The sequence below is a fragment of the Hylobates moloch genome, unplaced genomic scaffold (assembly GCF_009828535.3).
Source record: "Hylobates moloch isolate HMO894 unplaced genomic scaffold, HMol_V3 SCAFFOLD_10, whole genome shotgun sequence".
Lineage (NCBI taxonomy): Eukaryota > Metazoa > Chordata > Mammalia > Primates > Hylobatidae > Hylobates > Hylobates moloch.
The window spans coordinates 85,181,933-85,203,152 of record NW_026652285.1 but is presented as its reverse complement, the minus strand read 5'-3'; the positions used below and the strand labels follow the sequence as shown (position 1 = coordinate 85,203,152).

Here is a 21,220-nt window from a genome sequence, read left to right as displayed (position 1 = left end):
CTCACAGATTCTGTAAGGAAGTGTGTGTATGGCATGGTGAGGGTGATGGTTAATTTTGTGTGTCACCTTGACTGGGCTAAAGGATGCCCAGAAAACTGGTGAAACATTATTTCTGGGTTTGTTAGTGTGTTTCTGGGAAAAGATTAGCATATGAATTAGCAAATTAAGTAAAGAAGCCCCCACCAATGTGGGTGGCCACCACCTAATCCACTGAGGGCCTGATAGGACAAAAAGGAAGAGGAAGGGTGAATCCTCTTTTCTATTTTTGTTGAATCTTTAACTTTTGTGGGTACATAGTAGGTGTGTATATTTATGGGGTACATGAAATAGTTTGATACAGGCATGCACAGTGTAATAATCACATCATGGAAAATGGGGTATCTATCCCCTTCAAGCATTTATCTTCTGTGTTACAATCCAATTATACTTTGTTATTTCGAAATGTACAACTAAATTATTATTGGATATATACACCTGTAGTGCTATCAAATACTAGGTCTTATTCATTCTTTCTTTTCTTTTTTTTAAAAAACCCGTTAAGTATCCCCACTTCCCTCCCACCTTCTCTTTTTTCTTGAGCTGGGACATTCATCTTCTGCCCTTTGACATTGGAGCCCCTAGTTTTCTGGCCTTTGGACTCTGGACTTACATCATCCCTACCCCTCTCCACTCTTTTTCCAGTACCTTGCATTGCATAGCACAGCAGCTAACCTGCACATATTCAATGAATGTAATTAATGCATGAAATGGCGCACTGAGGAATTACTTCTCCAAGTGCTTGATTATTCTGGTGAAATATCTTCAACCAAACCCGGGCTCTCACGGAGGAGTGGTGTGTTTACTTAACTTTCTGTTTCAGTTTTTCTTATTGTTCTTATACTATATATGAAAAGATTTATCGTATATCTCAACGATTAACGTCCTCTCCCTATAAAATAATGTTATTTGTTCGATCAGGCTTTTCTCCGTTCTACTTCCAATTTCTCGCATCCCACCTTTCTGAAGTCCGCACTAAGCATTGTGATTCCCGGACTTCTAGCCGCTGGCGGCACTGACATGTATTCGGAAAAGCAATTCCAAATTCTGTAAAATATCTTCCGGCAGTGATGCGACCCGAACGCCGGCAGTGGGTTGTCAGGCCCAGGTCACTCCTGCAGTGCGTAACGCAACCGGGTTCCGGCTCGCTCTGATCGCATCACTCCTGCACCCTGCAAGTTACGCCCTCGCCAGCTTCCACCTCCCGATCTAATTGTCCCAGAAGTCCCCGCACTTCCGCTGTACGGCTGGGTCTTTGCCAAGATGGCCGCGCCCGTGCGCTATTACCGAAGGGAGCCGCCATCGCAGCTGCCGGACCCGCTAAGGCCGCCCTCCGGGTAGCCGCCATGTCGGTCTCCAGCTGCGACCAGATTCTGACAAAGCCAGAGACCGTGGACCGGAGGAGAAGTGCGGGAACGACCAAAGAGGCCGGGCGACCACTGGAGATGGCTGTGTCCGAGCCCGAGGCCAGCGCCGCGGTGAGAGCTGTGATGAGGCAGGGTGTTTTGGCGGTCAGAGATGGTCTACTTGAGGGGCAGTGATTGGAGTAGTCTGTGACGATAGGTGATTTGGGAATTGGTGGAATCGATGCTTGATGGTCTCTTGGGAGGTCGGTGTTCTGAGTTATCTGTGGGGTTAATGATTTGGCTTTAGGATATCAGTATTAGGAGGGATCTGCAGAGACAATGATGGGGAGGCGTCTGTGGCAGTCACTGAATGTCAGAGTTTGGAAGGGGATCAGAAATGGAGGCTTTGTGGTGTGTCAGAGATAGGGAAGGACCGTGGGGGTTGGCGGTTTGGGATGTCTATGGGAGCCAGCGATTGTGGGTGCCTGTGGTGGTTAGAGCCTGGATTATCAAAAAGGGTCAATGTTAGGATTTGGGAAATTCAGTGATTGGGAGCATCTGGGAGCATCAGAGATTGGGGCTTGGGAGTCAGTGACAGTGATGTCTGTGGAAGTTTGATTAGCAGTATCTTCGAGGGTCAGTGGGTAATGGAGGAATCGGGGGGCCAGTGAGGGGGGAATATGACTGTTGGAGTTTGGGGAATCAATGTTGAGGTGTCGCTGGGGAGGTAGATGATTTGTACGTCATCTGGGGAGAAAAGGTAACTGGGGATGTATGCAGGTAATAATTAGGTGGTGTCTAGCAGTAATAACTGTGCTTTGAGTAATGAGGTGATTAGTAGGAATTAATGATTGGAGATCCTCTATGATTCTGTGACTAAAAGCCTAAGGGGGTCAGGAGTTTGAGGGGATTGCTGCATTTAATGATTGAGGGTTCTTCGGTGGTCAGTGATTGGAGGTCTGTGGAGGTTAATGATTGTTCTGTGGAGAGTGATAGTTGGGAACTTGTAGAGATCCATAATTGGGAGAAGTTTGTGAAGGTTAGTGATTGGGGAGTATTTAGGTGTCAGTGACTGAAAACTTGCAGGAACAGTAGGAACAGACAGTCTGTAAGATGAGCATTTATTTTATGCCAGGGAGTGTTTTTTATTTTATTTGTTTGTTGTTGTTGTTTTGCAATCCCTGCTTTGTCCTCAAAACCAGGGAATGTTTTAAATGCTGGAGAGTCACCAGGAAACAGAACCAGAATCCCTCCCTCAATGACTTACATTCTAGAAATATGAGAGATATCATAAAATATAAACAAATAAAATTATTCCAGACACTAATAAGTGCCGAAGTAAGTAAAAGAGGATGATATGGTACAGAGTGATTGAGGGTAGGGAGTGCATGACTTTAGCCAGGTTAGTTATGGAAAGCTTTCCTTAGGAAATGACAGTTGGGTTGAGGCATAAATCATCACAAGGAGGCAGCCATGCAGAGATCTGAAGAAAGAGTGTTCCAGGAAGAAAAATACATCAACTGCGAAGGACCTGAGGTAGGAGTGAACTTGATGTGCTTAAAAAAGAGAAGGAAGATTAGTGCTGTTGGAGCACAGTCAGAGGGAAAGTAGAAAGCTGCGAATCATAGTGGTAGGAAGGTATCAGATAATGTAGGATTTTATTGGCTAGTGTAAGGATTTGGATTTTATTCTAGATGCAGTGAGAAGCCATTGAGTTTAAGCAGAGGAGTGACCTGTTCTGATTGATACCTTGAAAAGATTACCATGGCTACCTCATGGAAGATGGACTGCAGAGGGGCAAGAGTAGGTAGGTATAGGGAGGTCAGTTAGGAACTTTTTGCAATAGTCAAAGACAAGAGATTATGGTGATTTAGAATAGAGTTGTAGCAGCAAAATGAAATCAAATTCAGAATACATCTGGAGATAAGCAATAGAACTTACTAATGTGTCGATATATGGAGTATGAGGGAAGAGAAGAATTGAGATTTACATCTAGACTTTTAACCTGAAGAACTGGATGGATGGTGATTCCATTTTCTGAATGGAAAGGGTTGTGGTGGAAAAGACTAGATTTGGTGGATGGAAATGGGATCTGGGGTGATGTCAGTGGCTCTATTTTGGCCATGTCAAAATGCTCATTGCACATCTACCTAGAGACATTGTGTAGCCACTATATATATGAATCTGGAACTTAAGAAAGGTGTGAGCTAGGGAACGATTTTTTAAAAGCATCACAATAAAGATGGCATTTAAAGCCTTAAGATTGGCTTGGGTCACCTAGGAAGAGAAGACAGATAGGGAAGAGAAGAGAGCCAGGGACAGAGGGCTGGGTACTCTGACATTTGAAAGTCTGGTAGAAGACAAAAAACAACAGAGAGAATAAGGGGTGCCCATTGAAGTAAGAGGAAAACTGTGCAAGTGGGTGTCAAAGTAGCATAGAGAAGAAAGCCTTTCAAGACAATAGGAGTAATCAATTGTCATATATGCTTTTGAGTCCTAAAGCAGGACTAGAGATCATTTGATTTTGTCAGTATGTAGCTCAATGGTTTTTTTGATTGATTAGAACTCCTTTATTGGAGTTAAGGGGATAATATCCTGTTAGAGTGAGTTGAAAGAGAGGTAATGAAGTGGAAACAGCAAGTATAGGCAACTCTTATGAGGAGTTTTGCTGGTAAAGGAAGCAGAGCAATGGACATTGTATAGGATATGAAATCAAGAGGGGGGTTTTCTTTAGATGAATGATATTAAGGCAACTCTGTGTGTCAATAGGAATGATCCAAATAAAAGGGAGAAATAGATGTTACAAAAGAGAAAGAGGTACTTGCAGGAGTGAAGTCTTTAGGAAGGCAGTTGGGGATGGGATTGAGAGCACAAATGGAAAAACTGGCCTTAGGTGAGAGAAGGAAGACTTTCCATTTTAACAGAAGAGAAGGTATGTTATATATGAGTTTGGAAACAGGTTAATGGAATTGGTGGTAACAAGACAGGGTAATTCTTGTCCATTTGGATTTATTTTCCTTTGAAAGCATAAAGCAAATTCATCAGCCAAGAGTGGGAAAGGAGTAGATGTTGGAGTTTTCAGAGTTAAAAAGGAGAATGTTCAAAATAATCATCTAGGAAAAAGGAAATGTGTATTTTCTAGGGTTAGGTAGTAGGACTACTGACAGGATTAGATGCCCATTTGGCATATGTGTTATAAATTTGAAGTTAGTCCACTCCACACAGTTTGATTTTTCTCTTGCAATGTTCAGTTGCAAGGTTGCAGGCAGAGATTAAGAGGAGAGTTGGATTTAACCAAGGTCGAGGCTTTGATAGGTGAGTACAGTGGAGAAGAAGAGGATCAAGGAAGTTAAAACTTTATAGTTTTCAATTGATTGTATATGGTGCTAGAACAAGGAATCTGAACAAGAAAGAAAGGCTAGGTAAAGGTGGAAGATTTTGAAAAAGTGGTTAGGATCAGAGGGCTCAATGAGTTCGGAGAATTATTGGAGTGAATGTAGCAGGATAGGAAATGATGGTCAGAGGGTGGAATGTCTTAGAGATTTTTGGAGGTGGTATAGTGATGGCAAGGTGTAAGTGCAGATGATTGATGAATAGGTGGCTGAATTTGAGTGGAGAAAATGTTGTTGACCTCATGAAAAAGAGAGGCAAGGGTGTTGAATGGCTCTTCCACATTGATATGGAGGTAGTGCAGCATGATGGCAGGAATTTAGCTGGTGCTAAAGTTTTCAGTGACTGGGGTGGGATGACTGCAGAACAGAGTTAACACAGAAGTGAAAAACTGCTATCCTTAGGCCTGCTGCAAGGTCTGCTTTTTGCTGGCATCTGGGAAATTAGATTTCAGGAAGGATCCCACCATTCCCGGAACTGATTAAGAGTAGTTCCCAGTGCTTAAAGAATACATACAGTGTGATTTATGCTGAACACCTGCTTTCTTCTGGGAGTCTGGAATTTTTGTACATGCAGGCAGAGAGTGCCTACCTGATCAGCCCCCAGTGAAACCCTTAGGCAGTACTGGTCTCTAATGAGCTTCCCTAGTAGACAACATTTCATACATGTTATTATAACTCACTTCCAGAGGAATTAAGCATGTTTGTTTTTTTTTTTTTTTTTTTGAGACGGAGTCTCATTGTCGCCCAGGCTGGAGTGCAGTGGCGTGATCTCGGCTCACTGCAGGCTCCGCCCCCTGGGGTTCACGCCATTCTCCTGCCTCAGCCTCCCATGTAGCTGGGATTACAAGCGCCCGCCACCTCGCCTGGCTAATTTTCTTTTCTTTTTTTTTTTTTTTTTTGAGACGGAGTCTCGCTCTGTCACCCAGGCTGGAGTGCAGTGGCGCGATCTCGGCTCACTGCAAGCTCCGCCTCCCGGGTTCACGCCATTCTCCTGCCTCAGCCTCTCCGAGTAGCTGGGACTACAGGCGCCCGCCACCACGCCCGGCTAATTTTTTGTATTTTTTAGTAGAGACGGGGTTTCACCGTGATCTCGATCTCCTGACCTCGTGATCCGCCCGCCTCGGCCTCCCAAAGTGCTGGGATTACAAGCGTGAGCCACCGCGCCCGGCTCGCCTGGCTAATTTTCTGTATTTTTAGTAGAGACGGAGTTTCACCGTGTTAGCCAGGATGGTCTCGATCTCCTGACCTCGTGATCCGCCCGCCTCGGCCTCCCGAAGTGCTGGGATTACAGGCGTGAGCCACCGCGCCTGACCCATTAAGCATGTTTTATATGACTTCACTGGGAGAGGACTCATGGATGCTGGTGCCTGGTGTCCTCTGGACTTTACCTCATGCTGATTAACTGACTTTGCTTTGTACACTTTCACTATGATAAATAATAGCTATGAGTACAATTATATACTGAGTCATGTGAGTCCTCCTAGCAAATCACTGGACCCAGAAGGGTTAATGGCTGAAAACCTGGTGATACTATAAATAAGCTATGAATTTTGAAGGAAGAATGAGAAATGGTTGAAAGTAATCATTTACCTCATCTTTGGACCCTGAGGTACATGGGTCATGGCAGGCAGGCGGGTGGTGCAGGAAAGACAGCCTCCACTCCTCTGAGGCTCCTCTAAGGAAGCAGGACCCTCAGGAGACAGGTAGATTTCAGGTAAAACATGCAAATGAAGGGAGTGGCTAAAGAGGTTGAGGGAGGAGTGGAATTTGCTGGCAGTAATTAGAGTTTCTATAAAGGCCACTGCTTGAGAATTCTGTTGGTGTCAGTGATTGGGGATTGATAAGATAAGGGATTTGGGCTAATGGGAGATAGATTACCATGTGTCCTGTGGGTATCATTGGTTGAGGAACCTGTGAGAATATGTGATTGGAGTGTCGGTGGGGGCAAGTGACTGGGGACATCTGCTGCTGCTACTGATTGGGAGGTTTGCTTTACCCAGTCATTTTGGAACTATAGGCCCAGTAATTAGGCAAGGCTGTCTGTATCAGCTCAGTGATTGGAAGGCCAGTGACAATCGATGATGGGAGATTATTGGTAGTCAGTGACTAGAGGTCTGTGGGGTTAAATTGATTACTTTTGCAGGTAATTGAATGGTGGTCTGGCCAGGCACAGTGGCTGACATCTGTAATCTCAGCACTTTGGGAAGCTGAGGTGGAAGGATTGCTTGAGCCCAGGAGTTTGAGCCCAGCCTGGGCAACATAGCGAGAACATGTCTCTACAAAAAAATTTAAAAACCAGTCAGGCATGGGTGGTGCATGCCTGTAGTCCCAGCCACTTGGAGGCTGAGGTGGGAGAATTGCTTGAGTCCAGGAATTCAAGGCATCAGTGAGCTATGTTTACGCTATTGCACTTCAGCCTGGGCAACAGAGTGAGACTTTATCTACCCCCCCACCCCACTGCAAAAAAAAGAAGGAAAAAAAATTGGTTGTCTGTAAGGATAAGGGATTATCTTTAAATGTTAGACAAACATGTTTGAATGTATATTTATTAGTATCAAAATTCTCCAATAGCTGTGCCATCCTCCTCCACCTGCCTAATAAGAGGACTTCAACATACTTTAATTTCTTCCCTACTCCCACCCCCCTAGTTAGGGTTCTGCTTATTTTTTAATATCATACCTCTTGATTTTAAGGATACTTTCATAACAGTTGTACAAGCACATTATCAAGTTACTTAGATTTAACCAGACATTTTACTGGTTGTATTTTTCATAACTCTCTCTTGTATATTAAGTCTTTCCCAATTTTGAAATTTTTATTCTGATCCATTTTTACTTCTTTTAAAAATCATTCATTCTCTTTTTCTGCTTGTTTTCCTCTTTCTCCTCCCCTTCCTGCTTCCTCTATTTCTCCCCAACTTTCTCCTTTATTTCTAAAGAACACTGGTAGTGTACTTTCTGCATTCTTACATGCCTAAAATATCTTACTTTTGCTGCCAAACATAAATGACTTTTTTTTTTTTTTGAGATGGAGTCTCTGTTGCCCAGGCTGGAGAGCAATGGCTTGATCTTGGCTCACTGTAACCTCCACCTCCTGGGTTCAAGCAGTTCTCCTCCCTCTGCCTCCTGAGTAGCTGGAATTACAGGTGCCTGCCACCACGCCTGGCTCATTTTTGTATTTTTAATAGAGACCGTGTTGGCCAGGCTGGTCTCAAACTCCTGACCTCACACGATCCACCTGCCTTGGCCTCCCAAATTGCTGGGATTACAGGCATGAGCCACTGCACCTGGCCCATAAATGATTTTTTTGACTGGTTATAAAAATCAAGGGTCTCAATTCTTCTACCTCAGAACTATAAATACTGCTCAATAGCCTTTTAGCATCCCCTGTTATAGAAGAGAAGACAAAGATTGATTCTGTTCCTTTTTTCTTTTTCTTTTTCTTTTTTTTTTTTTTGGCTATTTGTCTTTTTCTCCGATATGCACGTGATTCTATCCTCTTGAATAAAGAAATTCACAATAGGGATGTTTCTGTTTGTCGAGACAGGGTTTCACTCTCTCAGCCAGGCTGGAGTGCAATGGTGTGATCTCAGCTTCCTGTAGCCTTGACGTCCTGGGCTGAGGTGATCCTCCTGCTTCAGCCTTCTGAGTAGCTGGGACTACAGGCATGCACCACCATGTCCAGCTAAGTTTTGTATTTTCTTGTAGAGATGGAGTTTTGCCATGTTGCCCAGGCTGGTCTCAAACTTCTGAGCTCAAGCAATCCTCCTGCTTCAGCCTCCCAAAGTGCTGGGATTACAGGCATGAGCCACTGTGCCCAGCTCAGTAGGGACATTTCTTAATATGGTTTTTGTTTCTCAAAATAATGAAAAATTGAGTAGAGAATAGGTATCATTTATAATATCATGATCAACAGTGAGTAGTCATGGTAAGAACAAATTATTATCTTGTCCAAATCACTCACCAAATGTGGATAACATTAGCGTGAACAGGAATATGCTATCACAGGTATCAGTAACATTCAAACATGTGACTATGGCCTTTACCCAGAAGGAATGGAAGCAACTGGATCCTGCTCAGAGGAACCTGTATAATGATGTGATGCTGGTGAACTACAGCAACCAAGCCTCAATGGGTAAGAACAATTCCTTTGTAATTCAAAATGTGTCCACTGTGATACCTTCTCTCTGGAGTCCTTGATAAGTTTGGCCTTCATTTTTGTGGGTCAAAGGGCTTTCTTCTCTTTTGGGTACTAGGCAGGGTATTTGTGCCCCTGCCTCCAAAATGGAAGGTCTATTTAGTTGACCTGGCATTCACATTGTGAAATTCCAGAAGCCATGTATTCTTTAGGCCCTGAAGTACAAATGCTGGGGCTTCATTTCTGGGATGGTTGTTCTAACACTCAGTTTCTGCTATTTCTCATGAGCAGGGTGTCAAGCTCCCAAACCAGACATGATCTCCAAGTTGGAAAAAGGAGAAGCACCATGGTTGGGGAAGGGAAAAAGACCTAGTCAAGGTTGTTCAAGTAAAATAGCAAGATCCAAGCAAAAAGAAACTGATGGAAGTAAGTTGTAACTTTGAAATTTTTCGGAGAGTAATTTATTCTGAAATTCTTCTTAAAGATCCTAGACCTTTCTTTCTTAACTAGAAAATCTCAGTAGAAAAAATCAGAATTTCCTGAGGAAAGAATATTTTGAACTACAAAGATTCTGTAACCTGAGAGATTCTAATATCTCTTCCTTTTATGAACTTGTTCACATGAGAGGTTCTATGTGAGGTTTGCTATAGTAGTGAGCTAGTCTTAACTACGGGAGTTTGGTTATATCACCTGTATCAGTCAGTTTCCACTCAGTTTTGCTCCATGAAGGAATGAGCCCCTGAAATCTTAGTTACTTACAATAAGAAAAATTGATTTCTTGCTCAAGCCACAGCTCTATTCCATGTTATCTTTATTTGGGGACCTATGCTGAAAGAGCATTCTCCATTTGGCAAATTCTGGTCTCATGGCAGAGGGAAAAAAAAGGGTGAGTGGAACCACATGGTAACTCTTAAAGTCACTGCTTGGAAGTTGTAGATATCCCTTTCAGCTCATATTTTATTGGTCAAAGCAGGCCATCTGGCCACTCCTGAGTTCAACATGGTAGGAATGTATAATCCTTCCACTGGGAAGGGTGCTATAATTCAAAAGGCTATGCATTTGGAAGGGGCTGGGAGGTATAATCTTGCCATAGGAAACAATAATACTATCTGTCACACCAGTCAGGTTGTGGTAGGACAAAAGGTGAAAACCAGGGCTCTGAAACTCAGTACCAGCCCCTCAGATGCCTAACTGACCCTTCCATATAGCCACATATCCTTATTCCTATGCTCAATTGCTCAATCTTCAGAAGGAGCAGTGACCCTCTTAGCTGTTCTCGATCCCACTCCTGCTTCCCTTATATAAATCAATGCTTTTTTTAAAAAGCATCCTCCCTTTTCCTAATATCCTCAGCTTTTCTCCTTTTCTCCACCCATACTCCAAGACCCTAGGGTATCAAATTTTCTCCTATGTAGTTGGACATTCTTAGATCTGCCCTCTTTCCAAATCTCTTGGCATGATGCTCCTGCCCTGAGTTATTTCCGTTTCTCTCCTTTCACTATGAAATTCTCTAGACCCATAATCTATAGCACATCATCATTTCCATTTTCTCCTTAACCCCTGCAGTCAAATCTCACAGAATTCATGCCTCTATCTAAATTTCTGACTTTAAGGTCACCACTGCTTACTTTTCAGTGCGTACTTTAATCATTTTTGTTAGCTTGAAGTTCTCACTCACCCAGTTTGAATTGTACAACTTGAATCAGATCTTATCCTCTAAGGGCTTCTTTATCATTTACTTACTAGCTTCTCTTCCTTCTCATTTTGCTGAGGTGTCCCTAAGGTTTTGTCTTCTACCGTCTGTTCTTTTTAAAAATTGTACTGATTATTCATTGTGCAAATAAAAGCTATTTATTCTACACTCGTGACTTCCAAGTGGACATCTCCAATTCCTTTGTCTTATATTCATATTTGACCTACTTACACAACAGCTTATTCTTAGGATATCAGAAATGGAAAGCTTTGTCTTTCTCTCTAAATTAGAGGTTCTTTTCATCTTCCCTGTTTTTATCAGGGTATCTGATTATAGGACTGTCTCCCATAGAGTTACTATCCTGTCTTCAGTTTCTGGTTCTTTTTCTCAATTTTCAGTGTCATCACACAAATCAGGTTCATATTATCTCATACTTAATTTTTCCAATTCTTAGGTAAATTTGCTAAATCCATTTTTTTTCCTAATTTTTTCTCTTTTTTTCATAGAGACAGGGTCTTGCTATGTTGCCCAGGCTGGTCTTGAACTGCTGGTCTCGAGCAATTCTCCCTCCTCAGCTTCCCAGTGTTGGGATTACAGGTGTGAGCCACCATGCCCAGCTTTAATTGAGCTTAGATGTTACCACCAAACATTAAAATATTCAGTTATTATTTATGTTACCATAGTCTCGAAATTATTAATAGCAGAATATCTGCTATGTCTTTTAAGTTTCTTTTGACCCTGAATTGTCCAAGACTGTATGAATTCCCTGAGACCAGAGGAACCAGTCTTTCAAATGACAAATGAAGAGACTCAATGGAGTTTCTGATTCATCCATTAATGGCTCCAGTTTTGGCTATCCTTACTTTTCTTGTTGACATTTTAAATTACAGCTAAAAAGCAATCCTGAGTCATTTAATAATCTTTATCATTGCCACAATGACTCTCTTCTTGGTTCAGTTCTTTTTTTTTTTTTTTGAGACAGAGTCTGGCTCTGTAGCCCAGGAAGGATGGAGTGCAGTGGCACAATCTCAGCTCACTGCAAGCTCCGCCTCCCGGGTTCACACCATTCTTCTGCCTCAGCCTCCCGAGTAGCTGGGACTACAGGCGCCCGCCACCATGCCCGGCTAATTTTTTTGTATTTTTGGTAGAGATGGGATTTCACCGTGTTAGCCAGGATGGTCTCGATCTCCTGACCTCGTGATCCACCCGCCTTGGCCTCCCAAAGTGCTGGGATTACAGGCTTAAGCCACTGCGTCCGGCTGGTTCAGATTCTTATATACTGCTTAGGTGGCTCTTCAAAGAAGGACTGTCTATTCTCTCCAATAATTTGCTGGGCCAAGTGAGCTCCATATTTGTTTCTGAAGTTACAGTTGTTTTAGCTTAGCATTTATGTTTTAGTTACTGTCTCAAATTCAAGAAAAACTTCCAGCCTTAGTCAATTGCTGTTCCAGACCCGACTCTTCTCTGGTATTACCATATTACTATACCAATTTACTTGTTCAAATTCTCCTCCTTTCCTTGGTGGTGATATTTTCTTGTAGTACCTTGTGTCTTTTCCTGCTGGCAGATATCAGTTGGGACCAGCCGAGTTCATCATTGTAAAGGTTCTTATAATATTACATGTCAAGGGGAAAGTTTTCAGTTTTGATTCCTATCTTTCCAGAAGGAAATTTTTCATCCATGTTTTCCATCATCCTTGGGCATTGAAAGACACAGCCTTGGCCGGGCACGGTGGCTCACGCCCGTAATCCCAGCACTTTGGGAGGCCGAGGCAGGTGGATCACGAGGTCAGGAGATCGAGACCATGGTGAAACCCCATCTCTACTAAAAATACAAAAAAAAATTAGCTGGGCGCGGTGGCGGGCGCCTGTAGTCTCAGCTACTCGGGAGGCTGAGGCAGGAGAATGGCATGAACCCGGGAGGTGGAGCTTGCAGTGAGCCAAGATCGCACCACTGCACTCCAGCCTGGGCAACAGAGCAAGACTCCATCTTAAAAAAAAAAAAAAGAAAGACGCAGCCTTGTCATGGTACCTAAAAGTTTGTTATACTCTCTGCATCACTTAAAATTTCCTAAATGAAAAAGCAGCCAGCAACTGCACTTCTCTAGACTCCCTAATATATATATGTCTCTGTCTATATCTGTAGATATATATCTGTCTATACATATATAGATCTATATCTGACTATATATATAGATAGATATTTTATTTTTCAAAAACTGATCTTCTGCAACATGGAAATTAATCTCTCTAATGTCCTTTACAAAAGTAATAATATTTCCTTTCTATCCATTCAGATACCATAACTCTTTTCAGTTTGAGTCCAGTTTTCACTTTCTCAGTGTAATGTTTCTTTACTGTCAAGGTGGCTATTCACTTCCTGCTTCTTTCTCTCTGAAGTCATGGGGATTTTTATATCCACTTCTCTCTAAAACTGTGTAATTCTCACTCTGAAGCTTTTTCTGTTATTCCATGCATATAGCATGTAGCTGAAAAATGACACCCCTAAATGGTGGCCCCAGCTCTTAAGATTATAGGTTTTTATACATGTAGTATCCATAGTTAGCTAACAGAAGTCTATAAATTTCAATTTCAGGTTCTTAGGCAAAAGAATATCATTGCACTACCTGGTGTTTACCACTGTCCAGTCAATTGTTTTTAGCCAGAATTTGGATTATGTAGTACAAACATAGTGGCCCACAGCTTTCAGTGTGGGTAATGGTCTCAGAGAAGGGAAGCAGGGATTAAGAAAACATCTCAAAATGTGTAAGTGTATAATGTATGGCAGAAAGAATGTGAGCAACCACTTAGAGCTGGGAATAAACTTAAAAATTTATAATTGACAATTAGAATGACCTGAAAAGAACAAATATATATACCATAGCAAACTACTGGAAAACAAAACAAGCTTGGATGTACACTATAAATCAGATTGAGTAAAGTTTGTTTGCTAAGCTAATTACTATGAATTTTATCATTTGATGAAAGCATCAGGTAATTTAGAGAAACTAGAGATTTTTAAAGTACAAGAATATAATTTTAGGGGTCATTTCAGCGGTAGCAATGGAAAGGAAAAGATATGTCAGCAGGAAAAGATCTAAGCACTACAAGATAAATTCACCATGAGTAGTATAAAGTGGATAACCTTCCTATTTATTCTGTCAGCCACTTATCAGCTCATCAGTACTTCTTGGTGGACTCACTTTATTTTTCTTTTCTGGCTCTTTTGGATATAATAACAAAAGTTTATGTTAGCTAGCTTCAGTAAATGCAGGAATTTGCGATAAGGACATGGGTATATCCCTTACAAGCTAAGGGCAAGATAGTTCACCCAGTCCTCACCAGGGACTAGAAATAGGAACTAGAAAGGAACCAGGAAGCCATTGGGAATTGAAATTGTGCAAATGATATCTTTAAAGACACAGTTCTTATGTCTCTGCTTCTCTGTGTGTGTATGTTTCATACTTTGATTTGACGAGCTTTCTGTTTACGTAGAGAAAATATGGCTTACTAATACCTGCTTTATATAATTTCTAAATTTAAGTACCAAGTGGAGACTAACTGGAGTCAAATTTGTTAGAAGAAAGAATCTTGCTGGACATCTTGGTTTGAGTCAGATTTGTCTCCAACTGTGCCCATGGAGAATTGGGGCAACATAGGCTGCAGGAGCAATATACTATGGCCAGCTTGGGAGTTATCAGAACTGGGCAGCTTGGGCTTATAAGAAACCTCAGAAAGTATCATCTACAATCATAAGCTCTTTTAACTCCATGTATTCCCTGTTCACTTCTCCCCGTGTTTATTTCATCTTCTATCCCAGGTTGCACACTCATATTTTTAAGCAGCAAAAACTTTAAAAAATCACTATTGTCACTTTTCCCACCTCTTTTTACTTCAACATTTTCCCCCTCAAGTCCATTCACCCTAGTTGTTTCATTCACATTGGTATACCAGGCTTGAATAAAAATTTAACCCTACAACAGGTCATTTCTTTACAAGTTTTATTCCAAAATATAAGAGTACAAAGATTCACAAGAATATCTCACTGAATTCCATTTTAGAAGTCCAGCTAGATGATCACCAGCTTGAAAATAACCAGAAATCTCAAAACAAACTCCTCAGGGAAGTTGTAGTCAAGAAGAAAACTCAAGCTAAGAAGAATGGCAATGACTGTGGTTCACCGGGGAAAAAAAATAATTTGCATACAAAACATGTTCCTTCAAAGAAAAGGCTTCTTAAATTTGAGTCATGTGGAAAAATTTTCAAACAGAATTTAGATTTACCTGATCACTCAAGAAACTGTGTAAAAAGGAAATCTGATGCAGCTAAAGAACACAAGAAGTCATTCAACCATAGCTTATCTGATACAAGGAAAGGCAAAAAGCAAACTGGAAAGAAACATGAGAAATTATCCAACCATAGCTCATCTGATAAGTGTAACAAAACTGGCAAAAGACATGACAAATTATGCTGTCATAGCTCATCCCATATTAAACAGGACAAAATTCAAACTAGAGAGAAACATGAGAAATCATCCAGCCTTAGCTCATCTACTAAGCATGAAAAACCTCAAGCTTGTGTGAAACCCTATGAATGTAATCAATGTGGAAAGGTTCTCAGCCATAAACAAGGACTCATTGACCATCAGAGAGTTCATACTGGGGAGAAACCATATGAATGTAATGAATGTGGGATAGCCTTTAGCCAAAAGTCACACCTTGTTGTACATCAGAGAACTCACACTGGAGAAAAACCATATGAATGCATTCAGTGTGGCAAAGCCCATGGTCATAAACATGCACTCACTGACCATCTAAGAATTCATACTGGAGAAAAGCCCTATGAATGTGCTGAATGTGGGAAAACCTTCAGACACAGCTCAAACCTTATTCAACATGTGAGATCTCACACAGGTGAGAAGCCATATGAATGTAAGGAATGTGGGAAGTCCTTTAGGTATAACTCATCTCTTACCGAACATGTGAGAACACATACAGGTGAAATACCATATGAATGCAATGAATGTGGAAAAGCCTTTAAGTATAGCTCATCCCTTACTAAACACATGAGAATTCATACAGGTGAGAAACCGTTTGAATGTAATGAATGTGGGAAAGCTTTCAGCAAGAAGTCACACCTCATTATACATCAAAGAACTCATACTAAGGAGAAACCTTATAAATGTAAAGAGTGTGGAAAAGCCTTTGGACATAGCTCATCTCTTACTTACCATATGAGAACTCATACAGGTGAAAGTCCCTTTGAATGTAATCAATGTGGGAAAGGCTTTAAACAAATTGAAGGCCTTACTCAACATCAGAGAGTTCATACTGGAGAGAAACCGTATGAGTGTAATGAATGTGGGAAAGCCTTTAGCCAAAAGTCTCACCTCATTGTACATCAGAGAACTCATACTGGGGAGAAACCTTATGAATGTAACGAATGTGAAAAAGCCTTTAATGCAAAGTCACAGCTTGTTATACATCAGCGATCCCACACTGGAGAAAAACCCTATGAATGTAATGAATGTGGGAAAACTTTCAAACAAAATGCATCCCTAACCAAACATGTGAAAACTCATTCAGAAGAGAAATCTCATGAGTGAAGTTAATGTGGGAAATTTGTTAACTAAATTTAAGGTTTTGTTGAACCTTGGAAATATGCTGAATTTAAAGAGTGTTAGAAAGCCTTTAGCAAGATGTCACACCTTGTTGTACATGAGAAACTTTGAAAATGGATCTTCATATAGAATCAGTGGATGGAAACAAGGGTTTAAACTTGATACAAAACCTTTTATAAAAAATATTGTTTTAACAATACTCAATTATTATAAATGATCTACATGTTCAGATTGAAATTGAAAGCTTTAAAAATTGTGAATAATTTGAATATTCAAAGCAATGGAGAAACAAGTTATATATGCTGACAGTTCCTGTGTTTCTTCTTGTTTTGTACTTAAGCACCATATATTAGAGTTGAATTTGCATGTCTGTTTATTGCCTTATGTAAATAATTGTGGCCATTTGTATAAGCCTCTTCGACATTTTCACCCAGCTCTTTCTTAATGTCTATGTTGGCTTCTGCATCAGCAGAAATCTTTTTAAAAGGGTTGTTACGTATGTAAAAAATGTTAACAGGAAAACCAGAGAAAATAAAGCAGCTGAGGATACAAATGTGCTGGTAGAGAGTGATATTCAAGATATATTGTGAAGTGTAAAAAAGCAGGTTGCTGAACCATGTATATAGTATGTTCCCCTTTGTGTACAAAAGGGTATGTTTGTTTAACCTCTGTCTCTTATCTCTGTATGTGTATGTATCTTTGTATGCATAGATACATGTATTTGTATGTGAATAGACTTTGAAAAAATACAGAATAAACTTCATGGTGGTTGCCATTGGGCACAGGAGTATAGGATTGGAGTCTAGGATAGGAACAAGACTTCCTTGTATATTTGGATTTTTAAATCATGCACATGTATTATTTTTATAATTAAAATATTTTAATATGCATAAATCAACATTATTTAAGGTTGTCACTGAGCCTCTCCACAATGTTGTTTGACAGAGTTAAAATCTTTGTATGCTTATTCATGAATGATGATGAATCTCAAGTATATAGTATGAAACTTGATGTTGAATTCATAAAGACTTTTTCTATCAAACACAAATTCTTTCATTAACATAGTGAATTATAACAGCACTATGTTTCTACATTTGCCATTTTTTCAGACTGATGATGAATTGTCATTGCAGGTGAATGAAAGTGATTTTCTGAATAATCACCCCATTTTATCTCGTATTCAAAGAACTAACACACAAACACCTCAATCAGGGAATTCAAATGAAACAAATGTCACCCCTCTCTGTTCTCACTCAATATTGGGTATTGTTTACTGGATCACTGTACTCTTTCTGAGTGAACCCAGAGTTGGCCTCGAATCATTGTGCAGCATGCATTCTAGAAGGTACTATGCATCAACTTGGACTGTCACAGGAGACCTATTTACCATTGCATACCTGGATTTTTTTTTACTCTTGAGCCATAGATTAAAAATACTTCTGGCTAGGCGTGGTGGATGCCTGTAATCTCCAGCACTTTGGGAGGCCAAGGTGGGTGGATCACTTGAGGCCAGGAGTTTGAGACCAGACTAGCCAACACAGTGAAACCCCATCTCTACTAAAAATACAAAAAATTAGCTGGGCATGCTGTAATCCCTGTAATCCCAGCCACTTAGGAGGCTGAGGCAAGAGAGTTGCTTGCACCCAGGAGGTGGGGGTTACAGTGCACTCCAGCCTGGGCAACAGAGTGAGGCTCTGTCTCAAAAAAAAGAAAACAAAAAACCCACAAAACTTCTGAACTATTTTAAAATCTAAGTTGTTACACTAAAAGCAGAGACATAAGTACAGAAATGTTTTTCAAAAACATCATACCTTTATTTTAATACAATATTAATTTACATAATATAAAATATAATTTGGCATGTTATCTTTTATATTTTTTAAAGCACAATCACTACGTTATTTCATTTATTCCTCAGAACTAACATATGAGCAGTAATCAGGACTTGTCTAGTCATGTTCAATTCTATTGAGTAAATATTTCACCTAGACAGTAATTTAGCATTAATAATAGGCCCTAAAGAAATATGTGCTTAAATGCCATCTTTACAAATATTTATCATTCAAGCTCCTTCCTTCCTGACCTCATTTCAGAGAATTATAATGTGTTAATATAATATATTGAGAATGGAATATGTGTTCATGTGTGTGCATGTGCACACATGCATACACGTACGTGCATGGGTTGAAACCTCAACTCATGAATATATTCCCTCATTTCCAAGTAACTTATTTATCGCATGGGAAGAAAATGCAATATGAAAGCCATTTCTACCAGTAACTTCTTAACAAGTGGAAATATAGCACTATGCATAGAATGAGTCATCACTGTCTAGAGCTGTAGAAAGCCTGCACTTTTTAGAAGGATGAAACAGTTGCAGGTTATGGCTATGTTGAATTTCCACATGTCCTGGGGAACCCATAGTATTGCCACACCTGAGACAGTGGGAATTATGGGTATGCCTGAATGGTATAGATGAATGCTGAAAGCCATTTTGTGCTGTAATAAAATTAATTAAAAGTTAGCATCAATGAATGAGGAAAGGATGTCTAAATATAGTTGGAGATTAGTATAGGAAAACAGACACACAGAGATAAGTCTGAGTCAATGATACGTAAACTTTCGTGTGCATGAAAATTGCCTAAATGATTTGTTAAAACACAGACTTTAGAATGCAAATTCTTGGGCCTCGTCCCAGACTTATTGGATCAGAAACCCTGTGGGTGGGGCTTGAGAATTTGCATTTTAATAAGTTTCCAGTGGATTCCTGTGCTGCTGGTCTGGGAACCATCCTTTGAGAACCACTAATCTAAATCATTGTGTAAGTAAGTTTAAAAATTATTTTTAAACTGTTTTTGAGATCCTCTTTAAGAAAATGAAGGGGCATAAAAGTAAATTATTATTAACAGTTTTGAAACATATATTTATTCAAGTGATATGATTATCTAAGTGCCTGAGATACAGCAGTCTACCAAACAAAAAGAAAGCAAACAAACAAAACAAAACCCTGTTCTCATAGACCTTAATTCTAGAGGAGGACATAGGCAATAAATAAACAACTACAATATAAAGTATAACAGATCATCAGATGGCAAAAAGCAAACCACGGAAGGGGAAGGAAGTGTTGGGGAATGCAATTTTAAACATAGTGATGGGAAGCAGGCAGTAAGCTTACTTAGTTGGTGACAAAAGCAAAGACCCAGAGAGGGTAAAAAGAGCAACCCATGTATATATATATGATGGAAGAGCATTCCAGGCATATATCTTTTAGAATCTGAGGGTGTGGGAAGAGAAAGATGCTAAACTACTCTGACATGAAGAGGAAAAAATGTGGAAACTTTTTTTTAAATCAAGATTTTAAAAAATAATTACATTTGTGAGAAGTGGAAAACAATCTGTCACACACTGCATTTGGTAGTTGTGTAAGTTTGTACAACCTACCAAAATGTAAATCTGACAGTGTACATCAAAGCCTTATGATGGTCAGCAGTACATCGAGGAATCTATTCTATGTTGCACAATCAAGGCGTACTATAATATTTATTGCAGAACAGAGAGAAATAGCATATACATTGCTAATTAATTGATTAAAGCATGATACCTTCAAAAATTGAGTAATATGACATTAAAAACCACAATTTCAAACTATATTTAAGAAGATACAAATAATTCTATATTATTAGTTTTACTCTCAGGAATGTGTTTGAGTGATGCATCTCCAGGCATCAAGTGAGTAATCCAATATCGAAGAAAATTAAAATTTTCCACAAAGTCCCCCTTCTAGAAGAATGTGCTCACATCTTTTGACCAGAAATGAGTCACATGACCACACCTAGTTTCAGGTGGCTTGAGGAAATCAAATCTTTCTTTTTTTGTTTTATTTTGTTTTGAGACAAGGTCTCTGTCACCCAGACTGGAGTGTGCAGTAGTGCAATCTTGGCTCATTGCAATCTCTACCTCCCAGGCTTGAGCACTCCTCCCACCTTAGCCTTCCTAGTAGCTGGGACTACAGGTGCATGCCACCAAGCTAATTTTTTTTTTTTTTTTTGGTAGAAACAGAGTTTTGCCATGTTACTCAGGCTGGTCTTAAACTCCTGGGCTCAAGTGATCTGCCCACCTTGGCCTCCCAAAGTGCTGTGATTAAAAGTGTGAGCCACCACATTTGGCCAAATCTTTAATTTCTTAACCTTTATAGTAAAGGAAGTAAAGAGACATGGGCATTGAAAAATGGATGTTGTACAAACCAACCTGTAGCATCTAAAATACTGAATAAAAAACAGGTTACAAAACTGTATGCACATTAGGATTTTAATTTAAATATAGATATTGTTTATACACACAAATACATATGATGAAAAATGCATATTATCATTATGTGGCTAGTGGTTCTTCTGGGATCGTGGGTTTAAGAGTAAGTTTTGTGTTTTTCTAAACAATTTTTATATTTTCATGAATCAATTTTTTTTTAGTAATAACATTTCTGATATGGCCAAGTGGATTCCTACTGGGCATGGCCCTCCCACAGATAACTATAAACTCTGGACAAAACACAAACACACACACACACACGCACACGCACACCCCAATGATCCAGTGGTACTGAAGAATGAACAAAAGCAGGCATATTATGTGAAAGAGTTGAATCTTGGAAGAAAGGAATGGAAAGGGGTTAGATCACATTTTTAAGGCTGTTTGCTTGAAGATTGGCTGAATTTAGTGTAACAGAGGGGGATAATTTGACAGAAAAAATATTTTTGACATGAAAAACCATAGGACAAAGTTCAGGGCAACCACAGTCACTGCAAAGTGAGAGAAGAGTCTCAGAAAAGAGGAACTCAAAGAGTGGACAGCCCAAATTCTGTGCATAAACTGCCCAAGTCTCTGGATGACACCTGAGCTATGCATGCATAGGATACACTAAGGACAAAAGAACTGAGCTTTCATTTGTGCTGCTGGCCTAGAGACAGCATTTGAAGTTTGAGTTTAACTAAGTTCAT

The 21,220-nt window shown here is 40.1% G+C and overlaps 1 protein-coding gene across 3 annotated transcripts; it reads left to right on the top strand.

The window, feature by feature from the left end:
• The first annotated feature begins 1,326 nt into the window (after positions 1-1,326).
• ZFP37 (ZFP37 zinc finger protein) lies at positions 1,327-20,514 on the top strand. Of its 3 annotated transcripts, none has more exons than XM_032164902.2 (4): positions 1,327-1,514; positions 8,827-8,908; positions 9,203-9,337; positions 14,665-20,514. In XM_032164902.2, the coding sequence occupies exons 1-4, from the start codon at positions 1,383-1,385 to the stop codon at positions 16,206-16,208; spliced, it is 1,893 nt and encodes a 630-aa protein (XP_032020793.1). In that variant the 5' UTR covers positions 1,327-1,382; the 3' UTR covers positions 16,209-20,514. The 3 variants fall into 3 exon arrangements, with proteins under 3 accessions (XP_032020793.1, XP_032020792.1, XP_032020791.1); XM_032164901.2 differs by having other exon boundaries at positions 8,824-8,908; XM_032164900.2 differs by having other exon boundaries at positions 8,782-8,908.
• Positions 20,515-21,220: the final 706 nt, after the last annotated feature.

What these genes read in the sequence shown, in the direction of transcription:
- ZFP37 (XM_032164900.2), top strand. Translation starts at nt 1,383, where the DNA reads ATGTCGGTCTCCAGCTGCGACCAGATTCTGACAAAGCCAGAGACCGTG. An exon ending in AGCCCGAGGCCAGCGCCGCG is followed by an intron (nt 1,515 to 8,781) that starts GTGAGAGCTGTG and finishes ATGCTATCACAG; the next exon opens with GTATCAGTAACATTCAAACA. An exon ending in GCAAAAAGAAACTGATGGAA is followed by an intron (nt 9,338 to 14,664) that starts GTAAGTTGTAAC and finishes ATTCCATTTTAG; the next exon opens with AAGTCCAGCTAGATGATCAC.